General features: G+C 34.7%; 1 protein-coding gene across 2 annotated transcripts; it reads left to right on the top strand.

Annotated features, from left to right (window-relative positions):
* Positions 1-27,091, top strand: LOC116141363 (phosphatidylserine decarboxylase proenzyme 3-like). 2 transcript variants are annotated; one of them, XM_031426870.1, is made up of 22 exons: positions 1-259; positions 342-421; positions 517-541; positions 1,723-1,782; positions 2,663-2,731; positions 3,971-4,063; positions 4,137-4,187; positions 6,531-6,614; positions 7,446-7,537; positions 8,752-8,783; positions 8,850-8,907; positions 9,653-9,737; positions 10,942-11,053; positions 12,950-13,050; positions 13,300-13,347; positions 21,538-21,684; positions 23,766-23,861; positions 23,963-24,037; positions 24,363-24,455; positions 26,148-26,234; positions 26,325-26,375; positions 26,784-27,091. In XM_031426870.1, the coding sequence occupies exons 1-22, from the start codon at positions 68-70 to the stop codon at positions 26,925-26,927; spliced, it is 1,875 nt and encodes a 624-aa protein (XP_031282730.1). In that variant the 5' UTR covers positions 1-67; the 3' UTR covers positions 26,928-27,091. The 2 variants fall into 2 exon arrangements, with proteins under 2 accessions (XP_031282730.1, XP_031282729.1); XM_031426869.1 differs by having other exon boundaries at positions 2-259; positions 8,752-8,907.

Below are 27,091 nucleotides of genomic sequence, written 5' to 3'. Positions count from 1 at the left end.
AAAACCCATAAATATAATAATAAACAGAAACATATTCAGCAAATTTCAGTTCTCTGAACGTCACAGAATGGGGAATGAAAGCTCCAAAGACTCTTCTTCTTCTGATTCTTCTACAAATGAAAAGCCCTCGCGCTTGTCTCGATTCAAGCAGAAGCTTCACTTCCGTCGTCCACGTAACAATGGCTCCACTTCTTTATCTCATCAGAAGTTGTTCACTGCAGACGATTTCGCTGGAATTGCTCTCCTCACTCTCATTGGTGTAATTATTAATTTCTATTGAATATTTTTATTTTTATTTTGAAGGAGATGCTTATTTTTATTTTTCTTCTTAAATAAATTAGGCTGAAATGAAGTTCGAGGACAAGTGGCTTGCATGTGTTTCTCTTGGAGAGCAGACGTTTCGCACTGAGAAATCTGATAAGTTGCGCACCTGCATCCTCAAATACCTCTTTCTATTTTTGTGCTTATTTTTTTTATTAGGTTTTTGTTGATTTTTATTTTTTATTTTTTGTGCAGCACGGATAAACCCATCTGGAATTCTGTGAGTTCTCTCTATCTCATCATGTCGCCTAATTATTTTCCTTAACGACTTTGATTTTGCTTTCCAATTTTAGAACTCCAGTCACTATATCAATTACATGAACTTTTCCTTTTTGAAAATTAGCTATTTGTTTCTTAATTGCATTTTCTTACAATGGTGCTATTGAATTTTGTACTTATTGATATAGGAATTTAGAGGAAGTTTAAGATGGCTGAGGCAGATCTTTTTTTCGCCCAAAGCATTCTTAACTTAATAATCAAGTATTTTGTACAAACATTCTAGAAATTGAGGCGCCTGCTGTGATGCATGCAACTGTTTAATTTTAGATTCCTGGGCCAGGAGCTCGGGATGGAGTGCTTTATGTCATATTTGAGCTGGAGTGTCTGAGTCTCTGAGATGGGCAGGTTGGGATAGGCGTGTATGGGATGGATTGCTTTTGTAAATGTGCAAGTTCTTGGTAAAAAGAATAAAGGGGCATGAGGAGTGGCAATAGGAGTCTTAACATTTAACTTTTAGGATAAAGTTTAGTATCAAAAGTGGCTAGTGGCAAAACATATAGAAAATCCATTATACCTTTTCTACGTAATTGATGTTAACTTTGTTTTAATAAAATGCTTTTGAATTTCATTGATGTCATAGTTGGGGTAATTCATTTGCTAATTTTCTTCTACTTTGCACCAAACTCATCTTATAATGGGCTATATAATAAAAAAATTTGGATCACTTTTGTCTAGTTAATTTATGTGGCAACCTTTCATAGGTACCTCATGATGATCAAAACATAATTACTTGTGACACTTTGCTGACTTGAATTTCTTTCTTGGAGAACTGTATTGTAAGTACCGTTTGAATGAAGTCCCTTTTGTATGTAGCTTTAACATTCTTTACTATTCATTTCTCAACAACTTGCTTTAGGCTCTTCTGCTTCTGTTGTGAGCTTACGAACTAGCAGCTACGGAACTGCTTTTAATCTTGTGTCATTATATCGATACTATACTTGTTGGTCTAATATCATTTGTTTGGAAATCTTTATGTTTCCTTTGAAACTTATTTTTCTCTTTAGAAGGCATGTTATTGAGTTTTGAATCTTATTTTTATTTGTTTCTTAATGTCTTGTCTTATTTTTCTACTAGTTGCAACTGTGACCATTATTTGACCCCTTTCTTTTTGACCATCCACAGGAAAAGAAACTTCTTCTGGAAAAAAAAGGGCCTCACGTTGCCAGGATATCAGTATTTGAGGTATCAAATAAGTTTTAAGTTGTTTTTCCCAGAATGCTTTGATATTTAATTTTTATGCATTCCCTTGTATTTAATGATCTGAGTGTTAGGCAAATTAGGAGGTTCAATTGTCAGTCTTTTCTTTTTCTGATGTACTTTCTCTTATATGAAAACTATTCCATTGCTTTCTAGAAATTCTCCTGTCTTGTTTGGTGCAAAAGAGATTGGAGTAGGAATCATATTTCTTGGTATAAGAAAGTATACCAGAAAATTTTATTGGTGACTGACTGATGTTGGATAAATATCAAAACCAGGGATTTATAAGATAAAATTATAATCTTTTTCCCCTTTTCATTTCTTTTTTGTATGGATTGATACGAATGTAGGGGGCTTTTGTTTCTAGGTGACATCTGGTCCTCAATCGTATCTCCTTTCTTATCAGTATTTCCTTTTCAAGTTTCTTGATAATAAATCAAGAGTGGTTTCTTTGAATGTGGAGACTTGGTTCACTGTTGTATCTATTGTATTTCTATTTCTTTTTATTATGAATAAAATCTTTTGTTTCTTGTAATAAAAATGTAAAAAAGTTGATAGGTGATGTGTTGGACCTATAAATATTAAATCCCTGAGATAATATAACTTGGTTCACCTGGTTCAAGTATGAGATTGATTAATCCATAAGAAATCTAAAATTGCATGAAGAACTTTGAGTAAACAAATTTCTACGACAAATAAAATGCTTAATAAAATTGAATTTATTGATTGTTGAATGGTTTTGATGAAAGTTTATGTTTCAAATTATTTTTTTGTTCTTCATTATTAAATTGCAGGAATTTTATGATCGTTGTGAAATAATTTCTAAGTCATTCTGATCACTTCATCAAATTTTCTAAATGTGCAGACTAATAGAGTGTTAAAGAACAATCTCATTGGATATTGTGAGATTGATCTACTTGAATTTCTTACGCGGGTGAGTGATTTTGTTATTCAGATCTCAAAGTACTTTTTCCAAATATTGTTTGCCTTAAACTTGGAGTTCTAATTAATACAACAATTAAAGTCCCATGTTTGTATATGTGTGTGCCTGCAATAGAGAAGTAGGATAATGGAAGTGTTACCCCTTCGTGTGTGTGTGTGTGTGTATGTGATGTTAATAATAGGAGTTTTAAGAGTTTGAAATGTGAGTTTTTTTGGAAGCAATAGGTGCATTGCATGGAATGTACTTGCTGCTTAAGGTATTGTTAAACGGAAGGCCATTATAAAGAAATTGAGCATATGATATGTAAAATTAATATTTTTGAGGACTTATATACTGGTTATCAAATTTACATTTGCACACACTGGCTCTTTCTTGTTTTATTTTATTTTTTATAATTTATTGAACCTTTCGTCATTTTTACTATAGTAATAATTTTTTTCCCTTTCATCCTATCTCTTTGATGCAGCTGTTGTATAAGAGTTTTGATTGGTTTGAATCTGGTGCAGTTTGTAAATAAGTTTGTAAATAACCAAAGTAGTCAAGTATTAATCTGCTGGAGGACTTTAAATCTAAACCTAACTGATTATGGATTGAAATCCAATCCAAATCAAACCAAACTGGTTACAAGTAAGATCTAAACCAAAGTGATCAAATTCAATATCAAAAGGACTGGGATTCAATCTAATCTAATCCATTCAAATTATTTTTTTCTGATGCTATTAAGTATATACTAAATTATTATTATTTTTTTTCTACTGTAATTTGAAAACATACGTTTCTTGGAGTGGTTGGTTCAATCTGATATTTGTGGTTTTCATTGGGGAAATTCACAAAATGAACAGCCTAGAGTGATTTTTGAAGTTCTGGATCCAGTCCAATCCATCAACTCATCAAAATCTATTAAAATTGGGCCCGTCTGGATTCAATTTCTCTGTTTATTTTTTATCTGGAACACTCTACACACCCTTTATAAGTTGTTGCTTCTTTTATTTTATTTTTAACTTGACATTTTGATACAATATTATTTGCAAGAAAATAAAAATTGTCCTTGTTTCTTTTGGCATCATTAATATCATTAAATACTTAGCTTCTCGCTATGTCTGGCTGATCTTATTGATTACGGATGGTGTTCATTTGATGATTCTTTACTTTTTGTAAAATTGTTGCTAGTTGATGTATTTATTTATATCTTTATTAATCATGTTTGTTATGAATAACGCTGTGTTATAGGATTCGGATTCTGACTTTGAGGTATTTGACCTGTTCAATCCGTCATCACCTGACATAGTTGTTGGCAACATTTCTCTTTCATGCTCAGTTGAGGTGTGTAAAATATTATTCTGTTGGTTGATGCAAACTATATTAATGATTCCTAACATCTTGAAACTATTGGCAGGATCCAATTGAAACAGAGAAAAATTTTGCAAGACGCATCTTATCTATAGTGGTATGTTTCAAATGTTCATATATTTTATTCCTAGTTGCCTGCTCATGGTCGTCACTATCATCATCTGTATCTCAGTATAGTAAATCTTTTATGTTGTCTGCTATTGATTAGATGGTTACCTAGGAGTAAATGTTGGGTTCAATATTATTATAAAGTTCTATCTTGTTGTCATATGATTAGGTTAGCAGTTAAGAAATTACTATAAGGTTGTGTATATAGTTTAGATTAGTTTAGAAGTTGTGCACTTGTAGGGTCGGGTTATATGTCCCAAATTTGACTTTAAATCATCAAGCTAATTTTCTTGTATATCTTTCTTAAACTGTTTTATGGATGACACTTCTTGCAAACATTTGAAACCTGTAGTGATGGTAATGATGACTAAAGTATCTCCAAAATTATGTTTCTTTCGTGGTTGGTGGCTCATGGAAAGGTCAATTCTTTTGACGCCACATGGAGTAGCTGCTCTAGTGTATGCCTTTCTCTGCATAATATGAAAAATAAGTAATTATCAGCCTTTCAGCCATTTATTTCTCTTTCGTCTTATTTGCTTTTAAACTTGTGGTTCAAGCATTTCAAAGATAGTACAATTGCTTTTGGAGTCTTGTGATTTATGGTTTCTAAACATCATTGTGTATTTGGAGGAGAGAAAGTTTAAGTTTTATGGATTTTTTCTGGACTGCTTTGAGTTATTTGGAATAAAAGGAATAAGGGGAATTTTGAGCATTCTATGATAGATGATGTGGTTGTGCTTTGGGATACAGGTCCCGCTTTTTCTTCTTAGTGGACTTCAATTACAAAACAACTTCAGGGCACTATATTTAATTTTGAATTTCTACAAAGGGTTGGGCTGCTATAGTATCTTGATTATTTTCTGTTGAGCTAGAATTTTCTTTTTCTTTATTTTCTCTTTCATCTGATAATGGGTTTTAGTTCACTAACTAGATGTGCTAATTTTTTATTAATATTATCTTAGTTCTGTTTCTTATACAGGGGGAAAAGAAAAACCTTATGTGGCAAGGGTGGGCAATGATGTAGAATATTAGTGACTTTTTGATTCATGTTCTGGAAATGAAAGTTAAGACTAGAATGCAATCTTTCTTATTCAAAAGAACTAGGATAAATTCCAAAGTATGGGATGTTTTATACATAAGCTTCTTCAAATATTAGAACTTGTGAAAATATGTTTGGTATCTATCTGAAAACATTTTTGTTGTAACTTTAGATCTAGGGTATCACTGATCAGCATCAAGAACAGCTTTATTGTTTATCTTATGGATTTTGTGTTGTTTTCGGGATTTTATCTGGATACTCATTCATAAACACTGACCAAATGGCCTTTTTTTTTTTTTTTTAGTCCTTTGTTTTCAGAAACATTATCATATGCAACATCACCTTAGTTTTGTTAGTTTTCGTGGTTATTCGTACAAGTACAATTATTATGGGAAAAGTGGTTGATTGCCTCTTTCCTTATCTTCTTTCCCTTGGTTTCTCGTTTCTACATTGCTTTTGTTTCTGCTTGCTCTTCTTGCTGGAAACTTATTGCTCATTTTCGTGTAAGTTTCCCTTTTATATCTAGTACTGTCTATTGCTTCATAGATATACAAGAAGGCTCAAACATTTTAATAAGCTGTCTTATTGCTTATCTATTACCTGCAGACTGAGTACTGCTTTTGCAGCACTACTGTAATTTCTTTCTAATGACATATCATTCAAACCCACTGATATTAGGCCTTTAAGATAAATTTCTAGATTATGATTTAATTAAGTTTCATTATATTTATTTGCTAGAAGTCAATTATGTTATATTTGATTGACTTTTTTTTTTTTTAATTGTTGTTGCTAGGAAAGCAAAAGTTTTGTATTAAGTGAAAAGAAGATACAAAATAATGGACAAGCTGACTAACAAAGGACAAGCTGTCCTGAGACCCAAAAAATTTCAGAAACTATACAAAAAGAAAATATTTGATTGACTGTTAGAATTGATTGCATGCTTTGTTGTTGCTAGGTCTGCAGTTTACACACCCATTATTCTTAAAATTCAAACTAGGGTCAATTGGAACTCTAAATTAGCATTTTAGTCATAGTTGACAAAACAATTTGCCTTGAGATAGAATTATGCAAATTTAGATTATGTTATTGCTCAATATTAGAAGGGTAATTATGTCTAAGTTTATCCTTATATACAAGCATATCTCTTCAGTGTCCATAATAAATTTTCATGTCTTCTTAAGAGTCCTAATAACTTCCCATGGTCACAAAATGTCATTGACTGAGCTCTTTCTTAATAGTCCAGCAGCCCTACTGTGACTTTTTAACTTATCTGAGCCCATGTCCTCTTTATAGGATTATGATGAAGATGGAAAGCTTTCATTCTTGGAGTTCTCTGACTTAATTAGTGCTTTTGGCAATCAAGTGGCTGTTAACAAGGTTTGAACATTTTTTTTTTTTTTTTTTTTNGGTTAATTTATCAATCCCCCTTGAGAAATCGATAAGTCTTAAGTGTTTCAGTGATTTTGAAAACTATAAAATACCTCCCTAGAATTATTAAAAGTTTCTTGAGATTCAAACTGTTGGGATGCTTGGGACTTATCAATCTCTGATGGGGCAGGTAAAATTAACCTTTATAATAATAAATGCTCTTAAATTTTCAAAAAAAAAAAAAGAAAGGAATAAAATTCTAGAAATTTTGTGGCACCTGCAGCCCTACTGTGACTTTTTAACTTATCTGAGCCCATGTCCTCTTTATAGGATTATGATGAAGATGGAAAGCTTTCATTCTTGGAGTTCTCTGACTTAATTAGTGCTTTTGGCAATCAAGTGGCTGTTAACAAGGTTTGAACATTGTTTTTTTTTTTTTATTTTCACTTTCATTCCTTGAATATGGTTTTGCAATGTATAACGGATATTCACTCATTATACTATCTGGTTTCTATGAATACCTTTTGGGCTTGTAGGGTGCATTGTCAAAAATGTTGGGATTATAGGTTTCTGCACTGCATCTCGTGTAAAATCACATAAATTGGGGTATACTATATGTTAGTCGTATTTAGTGAAAATTTCATTAGTATTATCATGAGAAGATAAAGTAAGGAGGGATCCTTTTTGTAATTCCTATTCTTGAAAATATATTCCAATGCCGTGATATACTATGGTTCAAACATCAATTTGAATGCTCTTAATTCTCTAATCTAATAACTCCATTCAGAATTTGGTTTGTAGAGTATTACATAGTCTTAAGTTAACTTTTTCTTTTAATAGAAAGAGGAGCTTTTTAAAACTGCTGACGTGAATGGGGATGGTCTTGTGAGCATGGATGAGTTGGCTGCCCTTCTTGCTCTGCAACAAGAAAAGTATTAATCCTTTTAATTTATCAGCTTTTTTGAATTATGAATTCATGTTACTAGTCATGCTTATGAAATTTATGTTAATAGGGAATCATGCAAATGTCCTGGTGGAATGCGATGTTTGAGTTATGTTGTGCATGGAAGTTGTGAGGTTAACCATTTTTTCTTCTGTGGATGCCTTATGTTAGATCCTCTAACTTAAATCTTTTAGACTGTTCAAGGCATCTTGTCCTTCTTTATCAATCAATTTACCCTGCCTCTCACATGAGGTGACCTTGGCGATTGGGTTAAGGCTTAGTTACATTTTACTAAGCACTTTGCAGGTTGTGGTACAACTTAAAGGTCAATTCATATATCTATTGATCATCTTTATTCATAGTTACCTATGTTTGCATTCTTACCTTCTATAAATGCTCATAATAGATTTGAGCAAAACATTTTCTTTTATTGTGTGATAGAGAGATGTTGATGACCCTTTGACTTTCATACTTGTGTCCTTTATATTTTCAATCATATCTAGGATGCTAATTCAGGTATTCATTCTCCCAAACATTAAACTTCTTGAAGATCAGCAATTTAGGCCAATTGGCCCTTTCAATATTTTATCTTTCACGAGGACTTGTTTGTTGATGTCTATATGGTCCATATAACCTAATATTTGTTACACTATAAAACCAGCAGTTGCAACCTGATTCAAGCATGAAAAAAAGCGTAATAACTCTTATTTATTTATTTTTTGAGTTCTTGTTAGGGAGAAATTTCGATTAAATCCATGTTTATTTTGTCCATTTTTCTGTTGTTTGTAGACCTTTAGCAGACTTCTTAGTTTTCTTTATAAGCCCTTTCTCATAACATCTGTATCCATTGTCAAATTATGTGGGAATATATAAAATTAGGTTTTTCCCCTTTCTCTAGTTTTGGATGATGCTGGAAACAATGTTTGAAGATCCTTGAGAAGGATCATTTGGCAACAATAAGATTCATTGAGATTGAATCCTTGTGCCATTGTATTTCATATGATCTTACGAGAAAGAAAGAACCATACTTGTGAAAGGGTGGAGCTTGATAATCATAGGCTCAAGCTGCTTAATTTTTTTCTTATCTTAATTTGTGGTGTTCCTCTTGTATATAGAGTTCACATCCCTTGTTTATTTTTATTTTCATTCCAGTTAAATGTAAGAATCACTATTCTATCTGTGTTCCATCCTTACATATTGCAGGGAACCACTTATGAATTGCTGCCCTGTTTGTGGTGAGGTTCTTGAAGTTGCTGATAAGCTGAACACAATGATTCATTTGACTCTATGCTTTGATGAAGGAACTGGAAACCAAGTTATGACCGGAGGATTCTTGACAGATAAACAAGCTTCATATGGGTGAGAACATTTTTAACATTTGTTGGGTTGGGATACTTTCCTTGGACAACATTTTGTTTGTAACTCAACATTATAGTTCAGAAAACCCTTTTTCTGCTTTTGTTTCCACATTTCTGTGATAGTGCATGTATGTTATTTAATATTTATTGTGGAAGAGCTTTCTTAATGTTAAAATCTCTTTTTGATTGTTTTAGGTAGTTCAGTTGTAATTGAAGGTAGAGCTTAGGCAAACTTGATACTGATTTGCATCTATTATTTAAAATTCTCTGAAAAGCTCTTTTTTGATTTGATTTGATTTCTTTAAATAACTTTAGACTATCAAAACTACCTTCATGTTAATTTATAATTTGCGCCACACCCTTTTTATCTTTACTTTATAATAAAACTGTACTGAATATACCTTTTTTTTTTTTTTTTTTTTTTTTAATTTTAAACAACCATGTTATAGCTACCTTCCCAACAAAATTCATCATTCCACACACTTAAGATTATTAATTTGTATGAGTTTCCAAAAAGAAATAAAAATATCTTGTTGCTGTATGGTTACAAACAGAATGAATTCTTTTTAATTCACTTATTTATAATCATTATTAAATACAGTTTACACTATTTCCTGTAAAAGAATAAGGGAGAAACAATTTCAGTGTTTCCCTTTGGAATACATTCCAGCATACACAATTTCACTAAGCATGGTTCTTATATTTTTATTTCATGGTCAAAAATCTACATTCCAATTACTTTGCAGGTGGATGTTTAAGCTAAGTGAATGGGGGCATTTTTCATCTTATGATGTTGGTTTAAACTCTGGGTCAAGTGCTTCACATATTCTGGTATGTTCTGTTTCAACATGTTCCCCCCCCACCCTATCTCCTAGGGTTTAAACCTTAGGGATTCTTATAATGTTAACAAAATTCAATTGTACACTTCTGATGGAATTGACTTTTTTACTTTTACTTTTTCATTAAGTTTGTGCTACATCAATTTTTCTGCAAAGTTTGCATATCTATTATTATTGTTATTTTATTGTAATTTAAAACATAAAATTTTATCATCAATGTGAGATATAATGGGTTAATTGCACTTACCACCCTTTAGATTTCAGAAACTGAAACTTAGATGTTGAGTTTGAGGTTATTGTACAAATACTACCCCTAATGTTTTAAACATTATGCAAATACCATCCTTATGGCTAATGATGTTACATTTTCTGTCATTGAAAAAGGGCAGCTTTCTCATTTTACTTAATTTATAAAATGAAAATAAATATTTGAGATTAAGTAACCCTAGCTAGGACAGTTTTGTCTTTTAAAAGAAAAAAAAAAAAACCCTAACCCACCCACTTTCCCGCAGCTCCCCTCCCCACCCCACCCCACCCCATCTCCACAGCTAATCTACTTTGTTGTGCACACCACCAACCTGTCACTTGCCCTCCACCCATTATCAAGAGCTTGTCACACCTCCCTAGGGGAAGTTGCCAGAAATGGTGGTCGAGGTTGGATGTCGTTGAGGAATTAAATTGAAAACAAATAAAAATGATTTAATTTTAATTTTTTTAATTTGGTAAAAGATGAGACTAAGACAAATATCTCAAGGATAAAAACGTCTGGAAATTGTACATCAGTTAACATAAGGGTGATATTTAGTTAATTTCTATAGATCAAGGATGGTTTTTATAATACACCTGAACTCAGCATCCAAGGTTCAATTTAAAAAATCTCAGGGGTGGTAAGTGCAATTAAACCGATATATAATATAGATAAAAAAAAATAGATTAGGTACCCACTAAATGATCAGGTATCTCCAAAATTTCTGTTGAATGGTTTTCATTATTCATTAGATTTGAATTTTTGGTTTACGTAGTGGACCACTAGTTCACATCCTTGTAATTTCATGATAAAATATAAAGTTTACCCTATACATACTTCTGTTGGCAGAAAACTGTCAACATTGTTGATATCATTGGATAGCGATATTTCATATTTAGAAATTAGATTTCATTCACAATAATTTTAAGTTGATATGTTATTCGTTTAGGTATTTGATCGGAGGACAAAGAGGCTAGTAGAAGAATTAATTGATGGAAAGATTGTTTTGTCAATGAGAGCAATTTATCAATCAAAAGTAGGGCTTGGCCTTTTGGACATAGGTAAGGGTTTGCTTTAGTTAAGCATTATGTTTTCCTTTTGTTGAGAGAATCTTTGTTTCTCCCCCTCCCCCTATCTCTCTCACTAAACTTCAATGATTTATTTATTAGCTCAGTATTTTGCTGAAGAGTGAGTTTGATTTATGATTGTGGACACATAAACAACAAGATTTTTGAATATTTGACCAAATGTATGCAGTTTATCTTTATAATGTTTGTTTTATATTTATCTGTTTTATTGCTTTATCACTGCTTTAGGGTTAGTTTAATTTCATTCCCTAGTTCATCTCTGGCCCATTGACTTGTATAAATAAGGTTCCTCGTAGCCTCTTGAAGCTGAGTCTTGTATTACTTCGAATAATGAATTTATAAAGACTGATGTCTTCTACTCATATTCCTATATCATTGGCATTCTTTGAATTACTTCTCATAATTAATAAGTAATTTACTTTCTTCTTTTTTTTTTTTTTTTTTTTTTTTTTTTTAATTCATTTTCTTGGTTATTTGAAGCATAAACATCTTTGAATTATATATATTTTTTTCTCATTGTCTTAGTGATCCTAAGAATCAACAATGCACATTTTTTTTCCTCTTAACTTTTAAATTATCTTGGGCAATCTCAAAGTTAATGAAGGTTTTTATTTATCCTACCTTGCATCCTATTGCTATGTGATATTATTATGAACCTGAATTGTATGGGATTAAAACTGAGCATTAGTCTACCTTTTCTTTCTTAATTAAGATTTTGGCCCATCTACTGTTTTTACTTTTTCCCCTTACTGTTTTTCTTGTAACACAATCATTGATATTTCTCTGAAATAGAAACCATAAGCCATTTTTCTTATCTTCTTTTTTTCTAACTGTTAATATTTTTTTTCTTATATTTTTCTTTCTAGCTTTGCTCTTCTCCTTCCATGCATTCAACTTCTGGCTTTGTGCCTTATTTATTCCCATAACTGATGATATTAAATCTATGGTGTTAAATGGGGATCCTCTAGTGCATCTAGTCTAGATTGCTTACTAGGATTCTTTTATCAATTGTCATTGTTTCATTCTCTCTCTTTCTCCCTCTCTATCTTTTCTTATGTTTCTCCTCTTCTCTCACATTCAACTAGTAGCTATGTTGTCATTGTTGTAACTCATTCTCTTTGTCTTTCTCCTCTTCCCTCCTTAATTCAGTGATAGCTATGTTGTCAATGTTGTAATTCTCTGTCTGTCTTTTTTTCTTTTTGGTGAACGTCTATTGAGATTATTCAACATTTTATTTGAATGGGCTGTTTGGCATATCTGACCTATTCAAGTTTGTTTTTGTTCTACCGTACATGCAAAAGAAAATCTTTGATCATGTTAAAAATGAAAGATAGTGTGTTTCATATATTCTCATTCCGTGTTCTTCTATAATCTTTGTCCTCAGTTAATAGTTGATTTGTATCCTACATTAATTAAGATTAGATCATAGCTAGTTTTGTATTTCTCAAAATTTGTAGTCTCTCACTTTCTGGTTTCTTTTCAATGCATTTGTGAATTTTCGTGACTTATTGTGTAGAGAGAGTTCTTTGAGAGGTAAGGTTCCCTATGTCTCTCTGATTTAAAATTATCTTACTATTTTTATTATTTTGTCTTTTTTAGTAGATTTGCTTATACCATCTAGGATAAAAAGAAATAAATAAATTAAAAAAAAAAAGAGAAAAAGAGAAGATATTGTGAGTAATGAATTTTGTGTCTATTTAGAAGATAAGTATTTTAAATATATAAAACCATCCTATATTTACTAGATATATCTTCTTGTTATGATGTACAATTAAGTTAAAGATTGTAATTAGTTGTTTTCATCTTGCAGATAGTTGTCTTTGCTTTGTTGCTATAATTTGTAGTTGGTTAATGGGCATGTGGATACAGGAACAAAAGAACTGTTAAAGAGCATATCTGAAAAGCAGGGGAAAAAAATGAATTCAGTTGAATCTTCTAAAGATATACCGAAGTTTATTGAATTTTTCAAGGTATGATGCTTCTTGTTGGTGATGCAGCATTGAAGCTATGCTATTATTGTTTGGACTTGATTGAAATGTTATCTATCACTCAATATTTGTTTACGTGAATTTTCAAAATTTCAACAGTTATAAACTGGATGATGATGTAAGACATAAAAATGGATGCATGGTTAGACAATATTGTTGGGTTATTACCTATGAGTTTAAGCTTTTAGATCAAATGGTAAATTAAAAAGAATAATTACTTTGGTTTTGCAGGATCAAATTAATTTGGCTGAAGTAAAGTACCCTTTGGAACATTTTAAGGTATGTCAACTTCCTAACTAATTTGAATTGCAACTTTAAGGAAGTCACAGTGCTGAATTTCTTTTTGATTCTGTAGCATACTTGGTCTTTCTGCTATTATGATCTAACAATGTTTATATGAATTAGACACTGTTAAATTTTTGGACTACCCTTCAAGGGAAGTGTGCCTATTGTAGTTGTGAAGCATAAATGTCGGATTTTATGTACCTATGACTTCTATAATTATGGGCACTCTAATCTACTTGCTCTTTGGTTATTTCATTGATGCTTTTATTTTTTATTTTTTTTTGACAAAATTACTACTCTATAACCCTTTTTACTTAATAAGTTAACTAAGAGTTCACGTGTAATTTGAAATGAAAAGTTTCTGATCCCTTTGAATTATCAATCTTTATCCTTTCCTCTTTGAGAGTTCACTGCCTGTAGTTGTTGTGAATGCTGATTGAAATCTCCATCCCTGATTTCCTTTTTATTTCATTTCATGTTGCATGCTTTATTGATCACCATAAGAAAATACTAGTTTCATGTATGAAATACTGTGACCCAATTTGATATATTGTAATCCTGTCATGAGAGAGAAAAAGGGAGAGGTGGGAAAGGGGGACTAGTAAGGACGAATTGAAAGATTGAACAAGAAATTGAAAGAAACTAAGTTATTTTTATGACTACATAAATGTCTTTGGTTGATAAAAGGATTTTGATCCCAAGCTTAGCAGCAAATTTGTTTATTTGGGTGACATTGAATGGTATGAACTGGAAAATTGACTTGAGTCAGGAATTTTAAAATGGGCCTTCCCAAACGGAAGTGTTAAGACTTGTATCAGAATAGATTTCCTTGGGTGTCTGGTCAGTCTTAGCTTTGCAGGTCTCAACTTTATTGCAAAGCACCAGTGAGGGTCAGGAGTTAGAAATCAATATTATGATGACCAAGTTAAAGAAATGTATGAAGTTTAGAGCAAAAAGTCTGAAAGTGTTGAGGGAGGAAATGAATATATGGTGTTTACTTGGAGAAGATTGGAACCTCTTACTTGTTAAATGAAAGCCTCAATATCAGCGCTACAGTTAGCAACAGGTGGATGGTGAAATGTGGTGGACATGCAACCAAGGTAGTAGTTGGAACAGGCACTTCTCAATGATACTTAAAAACGGTTGTGAAATTATGGAGAAACACTGTTGTCATGTTTCTGTTTGATGGCATGGATTTTTTCTAAGCCTAACACATGCTCAGGGTATTATATGGTGGACCAGGCTTGCAATGGTAGCAGTCTCGCCTTGGCTTGAGGTGCCCTTTTTGTGTTATGTGAAAATGCCATTTGCACTTTGAGAATTGGCTAGGGCCTAGAAGACCATATTGAGTGCATAAGCTTGTCTTGTCTCATCATGAGCGAGACTTTTTCTTAGGGAAATTTTCATATGACATGTCTATGGCCGAGGTAAGTAACTCTAAGAGGCAATCTCGTTGCAAGTCCTAATCCAATTAGGCCGAGGTGGCCTTGATGGAGAGATGAGATCGCTCTTGGCTTCCATATTTGTCTTGAAGGTGACCAACTTGGGAGGGCCTGGAAGGGCACTTTTCTAGGAGATGACTGGTCAAATTTGACTTTTCTTAGTTATGCTGACCAAGACAGCATGGTTAAAGGGGGTATTCATGTCCAGAAAAATACTAGCATGTTATTTGTCAAGCCAAAGTTTCAGTAGCTTTGTAATGCTCTATATTCTTATTTAGAATAGTGATGAAACCCAGAAAATAGTTTGATGAAAACCAGAACCTTATCAGACTCTACTCACAGCTAACACACAACAACCCAACTCAATGACAGTTAAAATTCACCACAACGTAATAACAACAATACTCAAGCATTAACCCAACACAATAGATCAAAATAGTGAGAAATGGTATATTAATCAAATGAGAAATAAGAAGAACAATGAGTTTTAAGAAATAACAATAAAACAGTAGCTCCAGCTGGTCTTCGAGGGCCAGCACCTCCCAGATTCAATTCATGCACAAAAACAAAGATATCCCCTCTCTGTGGTACCACTACCCCTTTATTCTGACACCGAATCCTAACAACTAACAAGACACCTGTCCTCGGGTGATTTACCCCTTTTGCCCTTGCTTCCCCTTGCCTGTCTTGCGTGATATTTTGGGTCCATCATTAACCACCCCCCCCCCCCCAACCCCCCCCCCCCCAGGGAGTGCCACCTTGTCCTCAAAGTGGAAAGAAGGAAATTGGTGGCAGATGGTTGTATAGGGCTCCCAGGTATTATCACAAGTCGGTAGGCCTTTCCACTTGATTAAGACCTCATAGTCCCCATTTATCAACCTTTGTCTCCGTAAGACTTGCTCGGGCTCCACTTGGAGTTCCATATCTCCATCAAGAAAGGAAGGAAGTGGAAGTGAGGTGATTGGCTGAGAGGTAACCTTTTTTAGTTGGGAAACGTGGAACACATTGTGGATGTAGGCTGTAGTGGGAAGTTGCAAACGGTAAGCCACATGACCAACATTTTCGATCACTTTATAGGGTCCATAAAATCGGGGGTTGAGTTTTTCGCTGGGTCTTCGAGCTAGTGATTTAAGATGATAAGGTTGGAGTCTTAAGTAAACTAAGTCACTTGATTGAAATTGAACAACCCTTCTCTTACCATCCGCATAGGCCTTCATGGCTCCTTGAGCTTGAGATAAATTGAGCTTTAACTTGTCCAAAATGTGATTCCTTTCGATCATTTGCTCATCAACTGTTGCCACCATTGATGCATGCTTGGAATATCTAAGGAGGACTGGTGGGTCCCTGTCGTATAAGGCTCGAAAAGGAGACATGCCTGAGGACCGATTGAAAGTAGTATTAAACTAGTATTCTGCCCAATTTGGCCACTTAGGCCACTGTTTTGGTTGTTGTCCCGCAAAGCAACGTAGGTAGGTCTCAACACAACGGTTAATCACTTCTGACTGGCCATCTGATTGAGGGTGATATGCTGTGCTCATGTGTAGTTTTGTACCTGATTGTCTAAACATCTCGCCCCGAAAGATGCTCATGAAGAGTCGGTCCCGATCTGACACAATTGTTCGTGGAAACCCATGCAGTTTAACAATGTTTTGGATGAAAAGATCAGCCACCTGTTGTGCCGTGTAAGGGTGTTAGAGACGGATGAAGTGGCTAAACTTGGTTAGCCGGTCGACCACAACTAGTATTGTATCGACCCATTGAGTTTTTGGTAGGCCGACGATGAAATCCATAGAAAGTTCCTCCCAAACTTGGGTTGGTAGTGGTAATGGTTGCAGCAGTCTGGTTGGTTAGAGGTTGTCATACTTATTCTGTTGGCATGTAACACAGTTGCGAACAAAGGTCTGGATGTCACTCTTCATACCTTCCCAATAGATAACCTGAGACAACCGTTTGTAGGTCCTAAAAATTCCCGAGTGGCCACCCATGGGAGACGATTGAAATTTCTGAAGGAGAAGTTGAACTTGCGGGCTGGTGCGAGGTAACACTAATCGGTTATCATAGAAAAGCTGGTGGCCCACCAAGTGAATGTGGATGGCTTTTGGGATCCGTAATCAGGTCTCGGCAGATTTTGTTCAGCTTAGGATCTTGCTGAATAGCCTCTTCCCATTCCTTACGGCTGCCAAAGTAACAAGTAGAGAGAGAATTGCATTCCACCCCATCAGTACGCCTGGATAAGGCATCTGCGGCTCTATTTTCTAACCCCGGTTTATATTGTATCTCATAGTCTAGTCCCAATAGTTTGATTATCCATTTCTGTTGTTCTTTCCCGTGTAGTCTTTGGTCATTTAAGTAACGGAGGCTGCACTGGTCCGTTCGGATGATGACATGTCTACCCAAAAGGCAGTGTTTCCACTTCTGGACTGCGAAAACAATTGCCATTAGCTCCTGCTCATAAACGGATTTGGCTTGGGACCTTAGCGATAGGCCTTGCCTGATGAAGGCTAGTGGTCGACCTTCTTGCATCAGAATTGCTCCCAAACCTAACCCTGAAGCATCTGTTTCAACACAAAAGTTTTAGTAAAATCAGGCATAGCAAGAACCGATACCGTAGTCATTACCCTTTTTAATTCATTGAATGCAGTCTGTGGGGAGTCGGTCCAACTGAAGGAATTTTTGCAAAGTAGTGCGGTGAGAGGGTGGCTAATGTACCGTATCCTTTAACAAACTTCCGGTAATACCTAGTCAATCCGAGAAATCCCTTTAAGGCCTTAATGTCCTTAGGTGTCGGCCATTCCAAAATACATTCAATCTTCGCTGGGTCCACCGCCACTCCCTTTGAGGAAATTATGTGGCCCAAATATTCCAATTGTGATTGGGCGAATGTGCACTTCTTTCGGTTCACTACCAACTGATGCTGCTTTAAGGTTTGAAAAGTGAGACTCAAGTGGCCTTCGTGGGTTGTGATACTAGGACTATAAATCAAGATGTTGTCGAAGAAAATCAGCAGGAATCGCTGCAGATACGGCTTCAATATATCATTCATGAGAGCTTGAAAGGTAGAAAGGGCATTGGATAATCCAAAGGGCATTACCAGAAACTCGTAGTGGCCCTCATGGGTGCGAAAAGCGGTCTTGTAGTTGTCTTCTTCTTTGACTCGAATCTGGTGGTAACCCGATTTAAGATCCAATTTAGTGAACACCGAAGCTCCTCCTAACTCATTGAGTAATTCGTCAACCGTTGGTATTGGGAATTTGTCGGGCACTGTAATCCTGTTCAAGGCTCTATAGTCCACACAAAATCGCTAGCCACCATCCTTTTTCTTCACCAGTAACACAGGACTCGAGAACGGGCTTTTGCTTGGCTTTATAATTCCGGATACCAACATGTCTAGGACAATACTCTCAATCTCATTCTTTAAATAGTAGAGGTACCTGTAGGGTCTGATATTGGGAGATTGGCTCCCCTCTTTCAGTCTGATGGCATGGTCATGTATCCTGATCGGTGCAGCCCAGGTGGAGGTTCAAACAATTCTTGATGCTGTTGTAATAAACTCTTAATCAACTCCGAATGGCCTGGTTCTTGTGTTGACTGTATCTGCATATGCCCAAAGTCAATGTAGTATCCCGATTCTTCGGTTTGTAACGTTTTCAGCATCCCCTTAAGTGACACCATAGTTCTGCACAAAGCTGGATCTCCCTTAAGTGTGACCGTGGTGCCCGAATAATGAAACTTCATTACCAGCTTCTTCCAATATGTGGTTGTTTCACCCAACGTTTCCAGCCAAGCTGTACCCAAAATAACATCAGCACTGCTTATCTCAAATGGGAAAAAATTCTGTATTATGTCAACATCCTGAAAGCTCAAACATACCCCCTTACACTCTCCTTGACACCTGACGTTATAGCCATCACCAACCCTCACTCCGAATGTTTTAGCTGCTGTTACCGGAATCTGAAGTTCCTCCACCAAGCCCCTGTTTATGAAGTTATGCGATGCCCCGCTGTCAATTAAAATTATAACCTCCCCACCTTTAATTTCTCCACTCAACTTCATCGTTTTAGGCGTATGAATTCCAACCACTGAACTGATTGATAACTCAGCTTCCTGGGGAACTTCTTCTTCCACCATTTCTTCGTCATTAGTTGTTTCCTCCTCTTTATTTTCCTCTTCATCAACAAGTAGTACTTGGAACTGCTTCTCTCCACATCTATGCCCTGGAGAATACCTTGCATCACATCGGTAGCACAAGCCCCGTTCTCTCTTCCTTTGTATCTCAGTTTCAGTCAACTGTTTGAACGGAAAATCTCGCCGGAAGGTGTTGTTTCTACTGTTGTTTGAAGACGTTGGCCCAGAGTTGGCGTAGATCTCAGATGGAAGTTTTCGGTTGATGGTTGAGGTTTGGGAAAACACATGGGTTTGGTTGGCAGATCTGGGTGATGAATAAAATTAATTTGAATTTTGAGATTTCCCATTCTCGTCAGCCTTAAGTGAGTTAGAATTGGGTTTGGGTAAGTGGGAATTGGGCTTGGGTAAATAATTGATGTGGCCATATTTTCCTGTTCGGGCTAGGCCTGCTTGGGCTTCTTCTGAGGCCCAGTTTCTCTCTTCAACGCGTTGGGCCAATAATGTAACCTGGGTCAGGGAATCGGGTCAGGTCAGAAGATCCGGTTGCTGTAACTTTATCTCAGCCTGAATCTCTGGTTTCAACTCGTTGAGGTATGCTGCCGTTAGTATCTCTTCTCTCTTGTCGTGAGTTAATGTCGCAACTTCTTCGAATCTCCGGCGAAACTCCAGCACTGTTCCTTTCTGACGTAACGACATCAGCATCTCCAATGGACTGACCTCCTGCGCTCAGCTAAAACGCTACAGCAACGCCACTTTAAAGGCTAGCCAAGTCATCGCCGCCGTTCGTGAATCTGTCCACGGGTACCAGTGGAGTGCTTCTCCTTCCATGCACAAGGGTGTTAACGAAACCTTGTGTTCGTTGTGGATTTGATTATCAAGAAGTAACGTTCCACCCGGAAGATCCACCCGTAAGGATCCCCACCGGAAAAGAGAGGTAGTTCCAATTTCTAGCGACATCAGTCCCGGTGGCCCCACCCTTCCCTGCCTTGGTTCGATCCTTCCCCGTCATGACCCTCCGTTTGGCCTCCCTGTCCTCCGCGAGGTTCTTGTTCATTACGGCCCCCCTGTCTTGGTTAATTTCTTCAGATGAGTTCCTTCGTCGTTCTTCATCTTCTTCATCTTTTCTTCTCATCCAATTTTACATGTTCATCAGAATTTCTCTCATCGAATTCACAGTTTCTGTCACCTTGGATACATCCCTCTGAACCATCATTAACTCCTTTTCAACACCTTCAATCCTGCCCTCCATTCTAGTACCAACCATAACCCAGCACCGTGTGCTTTGATACCAGTTTGATGAAACCCAGAAAATAGTTTGATGAAAACCAGAACCTTATCAGACTCTACTCACAGCTCACACGCAACAACCCAGCGCAATGACAGTTAATATTCGCCACAATGTAATAACAACAATACTCAAGCATTAACCCAGCACAATAGATCAAAATAGTGAGAAATGGTATATTAATCAAATGAGAAATAAGAAGAACAATGAGTTTTAAGAAATAACAATAAAACAGTAGCTCCAGCTGGTCTTCGAGGGCCAGCACCTCCCAGATTCAATTCATGCACAAAAACAAAGATATCCCCTCTCTGTGGTACCACTACCCCTTTATTCTGACACCGGATCATAACAACTAACAAGACACCTGTCCTCGGGTGATTTACCCCTTTTGCCCTTGCTTCCCCTTGCCTGTCTTGCGTGAGTACCAGCTGGATATTTTGGGTCCATCAAATAGATAAAATCTTAAACTGTTGTAGAAGGTTATCATAGTCATTTTGCAGTGGTGAATAAGTCAGGGCCTTGTGACCCTTCAAATTTTGTTTTGCATTTCTTTTTATGGTCATGGTTAGGTTAATCGAAGAATTTGGATTTATAATAAGTTAGCTTTTTTAGCAGGTAAAGGTTATAATCATATTTCCTGTGGGGCTGAACAATAAGTTGAAACTTTTAAGCCCTGGGCATCACTGTAGGAGAGAAACTGCCATGCCTTTCTTCATCTCCTTAACAATTATTCTTCTCAATATCTCTTAAGGGAGTTACCACTGTAATTGTTTTCTTCTGAACCCAACACCACCCATTTAAATAAACATTGATTTTTGTATTTTTCTGCAAAATCATTTAAACCACAGGCCCAGCCTCAGTTTTTAGATATCTTGAGTTAGCTTGCTTGCCATAACACTTTAGTTGTCATTCTTGTTTGAACTTTCACTCTATAGTTCTTTTTTGTTGGCGAGTCAACTGCTTTTCGGTTGATATTCCATTACTTATTACACTCTTCCTCATTGAAAAGTGTGGTTTCTTCTGTATCAGTGTATTACTAAGGATGCAAATGAGTCAAACTTTAATCATCTCTGTTTGATAAAAAGATTTTCTTTGGTTCAATTCATTTACCAAACAACTTGAGATTGGCCTTTATCTAAGTATGATAAGTTATTAATCTTTAACTTGAACACAGTCATACTGGACAAGTAACTTGCAATTTTCTATTTCTTCTTGTTTACTATATGTGGGATTTTTAATGGCAATATTTTCTTACATCACTAGAATTTTAGACGAGTTCTTGGTATGTGACAGCTCATAACAAAATGCATTTTGTACTTCCTCTGTGTACAGACATTTAATGATTTCTTCATAAGAGAGTTAAAGCTAGGTGCAAGACCAATTGCCTCTCTGGAAAATGATGAAGTTGCTGTATGCGCAGCTGATAGTCGTCTAATGGCTTTTAAATCAGCAGAAGATAGTTTACGAGTTTGGATCAAGGTATACCACTTGAACTTTAAGTATCTGTAAGAAGAAAATCGTTTTTTCTTTTCAACATTGTATGGTGCACCAATTATTCAATTATATTTTTATCTAACTTAACTCATGTATCACAGATTATAAAGTGCTTTTGCGACAACATATAGACTACCCTTGATCGGATTTGCACTGTAGCCCATTCTAAGTTCTTTTTGAGTCCCTCCTAAGTTCTGATTAGAGTCTTTACATGATTTGTGGCAGTGGAAAAGTCTTGAGTTAGACAAGCATACCACATCATCCATACATCTATTTAATGACATCCCATCACCTATACATTTATTTTCTCTTCTCATTCATGTAAACACTGTGATGATTTGTTAATCTGTAGAGCAAGTTCTTAGAAATGGAGAATGTTGTGGGGATTTAATTAGATACTAACAAATTCTAAATCCCTAAAAGCTAAAATAATGCGAACAAAGGACAATAATAATAATAATAATAATAATAATAATCACACACACAAACACAAGATTTATAGTGGTTCACTCTCCGTATGAGAGTTACGTTCACTTTGCCGTTGTGGAATTTCACTATGAAGAAGAAGAAAAATTACAAAAATCTCTCAAGCCTCACAAATTGGCTTATTCACTAAACCCTCTTTGGTGACTCTCACTCTTTAATTGTGGTTTTACCTTCTGTTCAATTTGTGATATCTAACATTCAAACTTAATCCATTTTTATAGGTAATACATGAGACACTATTCCTAATAAGGCTCAAATCCCATATCCTAATAGAAATTTTATTTTAATTCCTAATACAATTATATTCCTATTCCTAATTGTATTTTTAAAAGAAAATAATTCTATATAAACACATATTAGGAAAACCCATGTCCTAGTCCAATACAAATCTGGATTGAATTTGACTCTACAATCTCAACAGAGAAGATGTAATTTAATAGTCTTTGGGAATGATGCCCTTTGTCAAGATCATATGAGCTCTTTCAGATTGCCTTTTTGTAGTAAGTTATAAAGAACGAACTATTTTGATGTTGCCACATGAGACAGACTGAATGAATGGTTGCAGTTGTCGTCATGGGCTTCAGTTTTTGCAGAACAATTGTCAGCATCAATCTTTACTGAGGCTACAAGCATCATTTGTTATTTGCCTTATTTGTAGAATATTTTTGTATTATATAGTTTGATGTAATAAAATTGTGGCTATTTTGATTTCTAGGCCTTCTGCGGTTTATTTTTTTCATCTCCCAAAAGTAATATATTGTTGTTATCTTTGCTATTCATGATTTATGTTAATCATTAGTGATAAACTAGAACCACGGCGTGCACCAAATGTGTGCTCCTTATCATGTCATTTATTTTTCCATCTATTTTTCTTATAATTTCAAGGTTTATGATTACTGTAGTTTGCATGGGGAAGTGGGTAATGAATTTGGAATTACTTAATGCTTTTATAGTGAGAATATAAGTAAAATGTCTTAAATTGTACAATATTCTGAGAACCGTTTGAAATTTTTTCTGGTTGAGACTAATTATATATTTTGACGGAAGTCGTTTACTTTCTTCTCTTAGGGCATCAGATCAGTGTCTAAAGTTTTCCAAGATACTTCTTTTCTCTTCATTCTTAGATTGGGAAGCAATTTTGGGTTAATGGCACACTAGTGCATTGGTTTACACATTTTGAGTTTTCATAGTTCTGTTTATTGAGCCATTTTTTACTGTAAATAGTTTTGTGATCTGTCAAATGGATCTTTAACTTTTGTGGACATCTTGTTCACTCTTTTGTAATTATTACCATAAATGGTATTTTTATGCTTTTGAAAAAAAAAAAAAAAAAAAAAAAAAAAAAGGTCAGCTTTAGGGTCAAATTTAACATGAAATCAACTTAGTTCTGACTTTACGGCAGAGACTTAGAATAACAATGTTAGTGATTAGCAAAGTTATCCAAAATCGTGAGAGATCAGTGGAGCATAACTCATCTGAATCATAGATTTACTTTTTCTCACTTTCCACTATATGTTTCAGATGCAAAGTAATAATAATACTTCTTTTTTTCTTTTGGGGATTGTTGTTGGTTTCTCAAGGGTCGAAAATTTTCAATTCAAGGCCTCTTGGGGAAAGAAATTGTTTCTGATGCTTTTGTTGATGGAAGTTTGGTGATATTTCGGTTGGCACCACAGGTATACAGTATAAGTTCCCTTGAGGAATTTGTATCATATTATTATTGAATATGATTTGATTCAAATGTCAGAGACTAACTTTACTATCTTTTTTGTGCTAGGATTATCATCGTTTCCATTTTCCAGTCTCTGGAATCATTGAACGAATAGTTGATATACCTGGATGCCTGTACACGGTATGTCACTAAAGCCATGTTTGTTTTTTCCACTCAAAAACTCAATCTTCTTAACATTTAAGACCCTTTTTCTCTCCAACTTGATACTTGTTTTAGGATATCCATGTTTTAATCTATAAAGTTTAAAATTTTGACTTGAATATAAAGGTCTTAATGGTTGTTTAAAACTTTATATTCCATAACTACCCTTATATTTTAAGTAGTAATAAATTAACAAAAATAACAATAACAATATTTTCTTATTTAATTGAAAATATACCTTGGATCTGCTTCTTTATATTTATATTGAGATGCTATCTTAATCTCTGCATCTTTTATTGCCTAGGTTAATCCCATTGCTGTTAATAGCAAGTATTGTAATGTTTTCACGGAGAACAAGCGAGTTGTGTCAATCATTTCTACTAAACATTTTGGAAAGGTTTGTCATTAACCTCATTTGACATTTTTTTATATGATTTTTTTTTTCCTCTTTTTAGATTATTTAGATGCTTGTCTTCAAAATAATTGGTGATATAAGGCTTTTACTGCATGCAAGACTAAGGCATTGGCACATAACCTTTTTTTAGCCAGTTCCTTTCTTTGTCTTTAAGCAGCTTAAATGCATATTTCCATGTGTAAGAGTTGCAGTGGAAAGTATGTATTATAATTAAATTTCCCGCTTTACTATCATTAGTGATTTGGTATAATTATATATGAACACAAACATTTTGTGAAATAATAGATGTCCATTTTCCTCTAAACCTCTCCCCAAATGTAAAATTATCAATAATGCCAGTTATTGCATGGGTACAGTATGATGTTTTGAATGTCCTTCATTAAAGTTTGTCGTCAAAGGGGTAAAACATAGGCTTTTTTCCTTTCGACCTAAGTTTTTCCTTAATATCCATGCCATTGATTGTTATTTATGTAATACTTGCATTATTTATTGATTTACTTGTTCATTCTTACAAACTGAACACAACCATTACAAGTATGGAGAAAAACCCATAGTCTTCATGTTTTAGATGCTAAACTAACCCACGAGATGCTTGTATTGAGTGAGGATGCTATTTATGTCAATTTCACTAATTTTTGCAAATTAAATCAAGTTTATGGTAAAGTGAGTGTGAAATTGCAAAATAAACAACTACAAATAGATGAGTGAGGGACCAAGAAAGCAAACACAAATAATATATCATTGTATGTTCACCAACCAGCCTATGTCCACGTCTTGAAGGTTACTTGTTTGAGGATTTTGCTATCATTAACAATTCTAAAAATATCTTTACCTCTCTCAATCACCATATGCTGACCTTTTAACCCCGTTTTTATTACCGTGAAAAATATCTCTGACTTGTAGTGAGACACTTAGACAAATCTGATTTGAAGGATGTAGATATGACCATACCTTTAGAGAGGCATAACCAAAGCAATACAGTAAAAAAGTAAGTCCTGTGTGCCTGTACCACAATCTTTAAAACAATTAGCAAGAGATAACGCATCAACTACATCAATAATCAACTAACTTCAATAATTTCCCTTCTCAGTTCCCATCAATATTAACAACCATTACTAGAGAGATAAATACTAAAACTTTTGATGATTGTAAAGTCAAAAGTTTTACGAATTGGAAATGTATTCACATTTGAGTAACTAGGAGTCTTCTACTTCTAATGATATAAACATAAGAAGACTTCTATTTTAGAACAGTAAGTCATCTGGTGTCATCTGCAAGTTGGAAATGTGACACCCTAACTTGATCCCTCCAAACTGAAATACCCTCAAAACAGATTAACTTCCAAAGCTCTATCAATCATTCTACTTAAGCCGTCAACCACTAAAACAAATGAAAAAGGAGATAAAGGATCCTGTTGTCTCAACCGCCTTGACGCCCTAGACTTTTCTCTTGGATACCCATTAATGCTGTGTGCACATGATAACAATTTTCTTCCTAGATTCGAAGGGATAACTATTTCTCATGTTTTGCACTACTTTTTCTATGAAAATCAAGTAGCTGTCCTTTGTATCAATTACATATGTTTAACCTTTTTAGATATTCCTTTGTTACAGTTAATAGAAACATGATCAATTTATTTGTAATTTCTTTTTCATCCTTGACGTTTGGCTGCAGGTAGCTTTCATTGCAATTGGAGCAACCATGGTTGGTAGTATCACTTTTTTGAAAAAGGAAGGTGATTTTGTCAAGAAAGGAGATGAGGTTAGAAGTTCATATTTTGATGTTGTAATCATTGCTTGTCTCTAGTTTGTCTTTGGTTCTAATCAGGTGTTTGATTCATTCAACTTTCAGTTTGGATATTTCTCTTTTGGTGGAAGTACAGTAATTTGCGTCTTTGAAAAGGTTGGTATTAAACATACAGTTGGTTGGTGTAGAAGTATGACTTGTATAGGTTTTCTTCTATTCTCATTTTGGAGATACATACTTAGTACTTCATAAATTGTTCTCAGTTCTATAATATTTCTTATTCTAAATTAAAACTTCAGTTTCAGGAGGCAGAGAGGCATTTGTAAAACATGCTAAAATATAATTAACCATTTTCTTTTATGTACACTTTAAATGCTTGAATCTATTTTCCCATCAAATATGATAATCATTTTTGGGTGTGTACTTTAGTTTTGTGACTTGTATGCACTAGGAAAACCATTTTCTGGTGTAATGTATGCTATCATTTCTACTGAAATTTGCAATTGTTAATGAGTTTTGTTGTCACTTTTGAGCTATTTAGCTTAACCATTGAGTGTAATGCAGGATGCAATAAAGATAGATGAGGACCTCCTAGCAAACAGTGGTAGATCACTTGAGACTTTAGTTCGTGTTGGAATGAGTTTGGGCGTCTCTATGAAGGAAATAGCTGAACTTGCTTTACCAAACTTAGAGAAAATTGTGTTATAAAAGTTTGATGAAACTCTACCAATCTTAGGAAATTGAGTTATCAAAGTTTGATACAACTCGTATTAGTGTATCAGAGTTGCACTCACCCTTATTAGGTTTGTTTTTGTGATATAATATTCCACTGTAGTTTATTCAATAAAATAATAAAATAATATTACACCTTA

The sequence above is a fragment of the Pistacia vera genome, unplaced genomic scaffold (genome assembly GCF_008641045.1).
Source record: "Pistacia vera cultivar Batoury unplaced genomic scaffold, PisVer_v2 Contig398, whole genome shotgun sequence".
NCBI lineage: Eukaryota > Viridiplantae > Streptophyta > Magnoliopsida > Sapindales > Anacardiaceae > Pistacia > Pistacia vera.
Note: the sequence above shows the minus strand (reverse complement) of the source record. Positions and strands in the feature narration are given on the sequence as shown.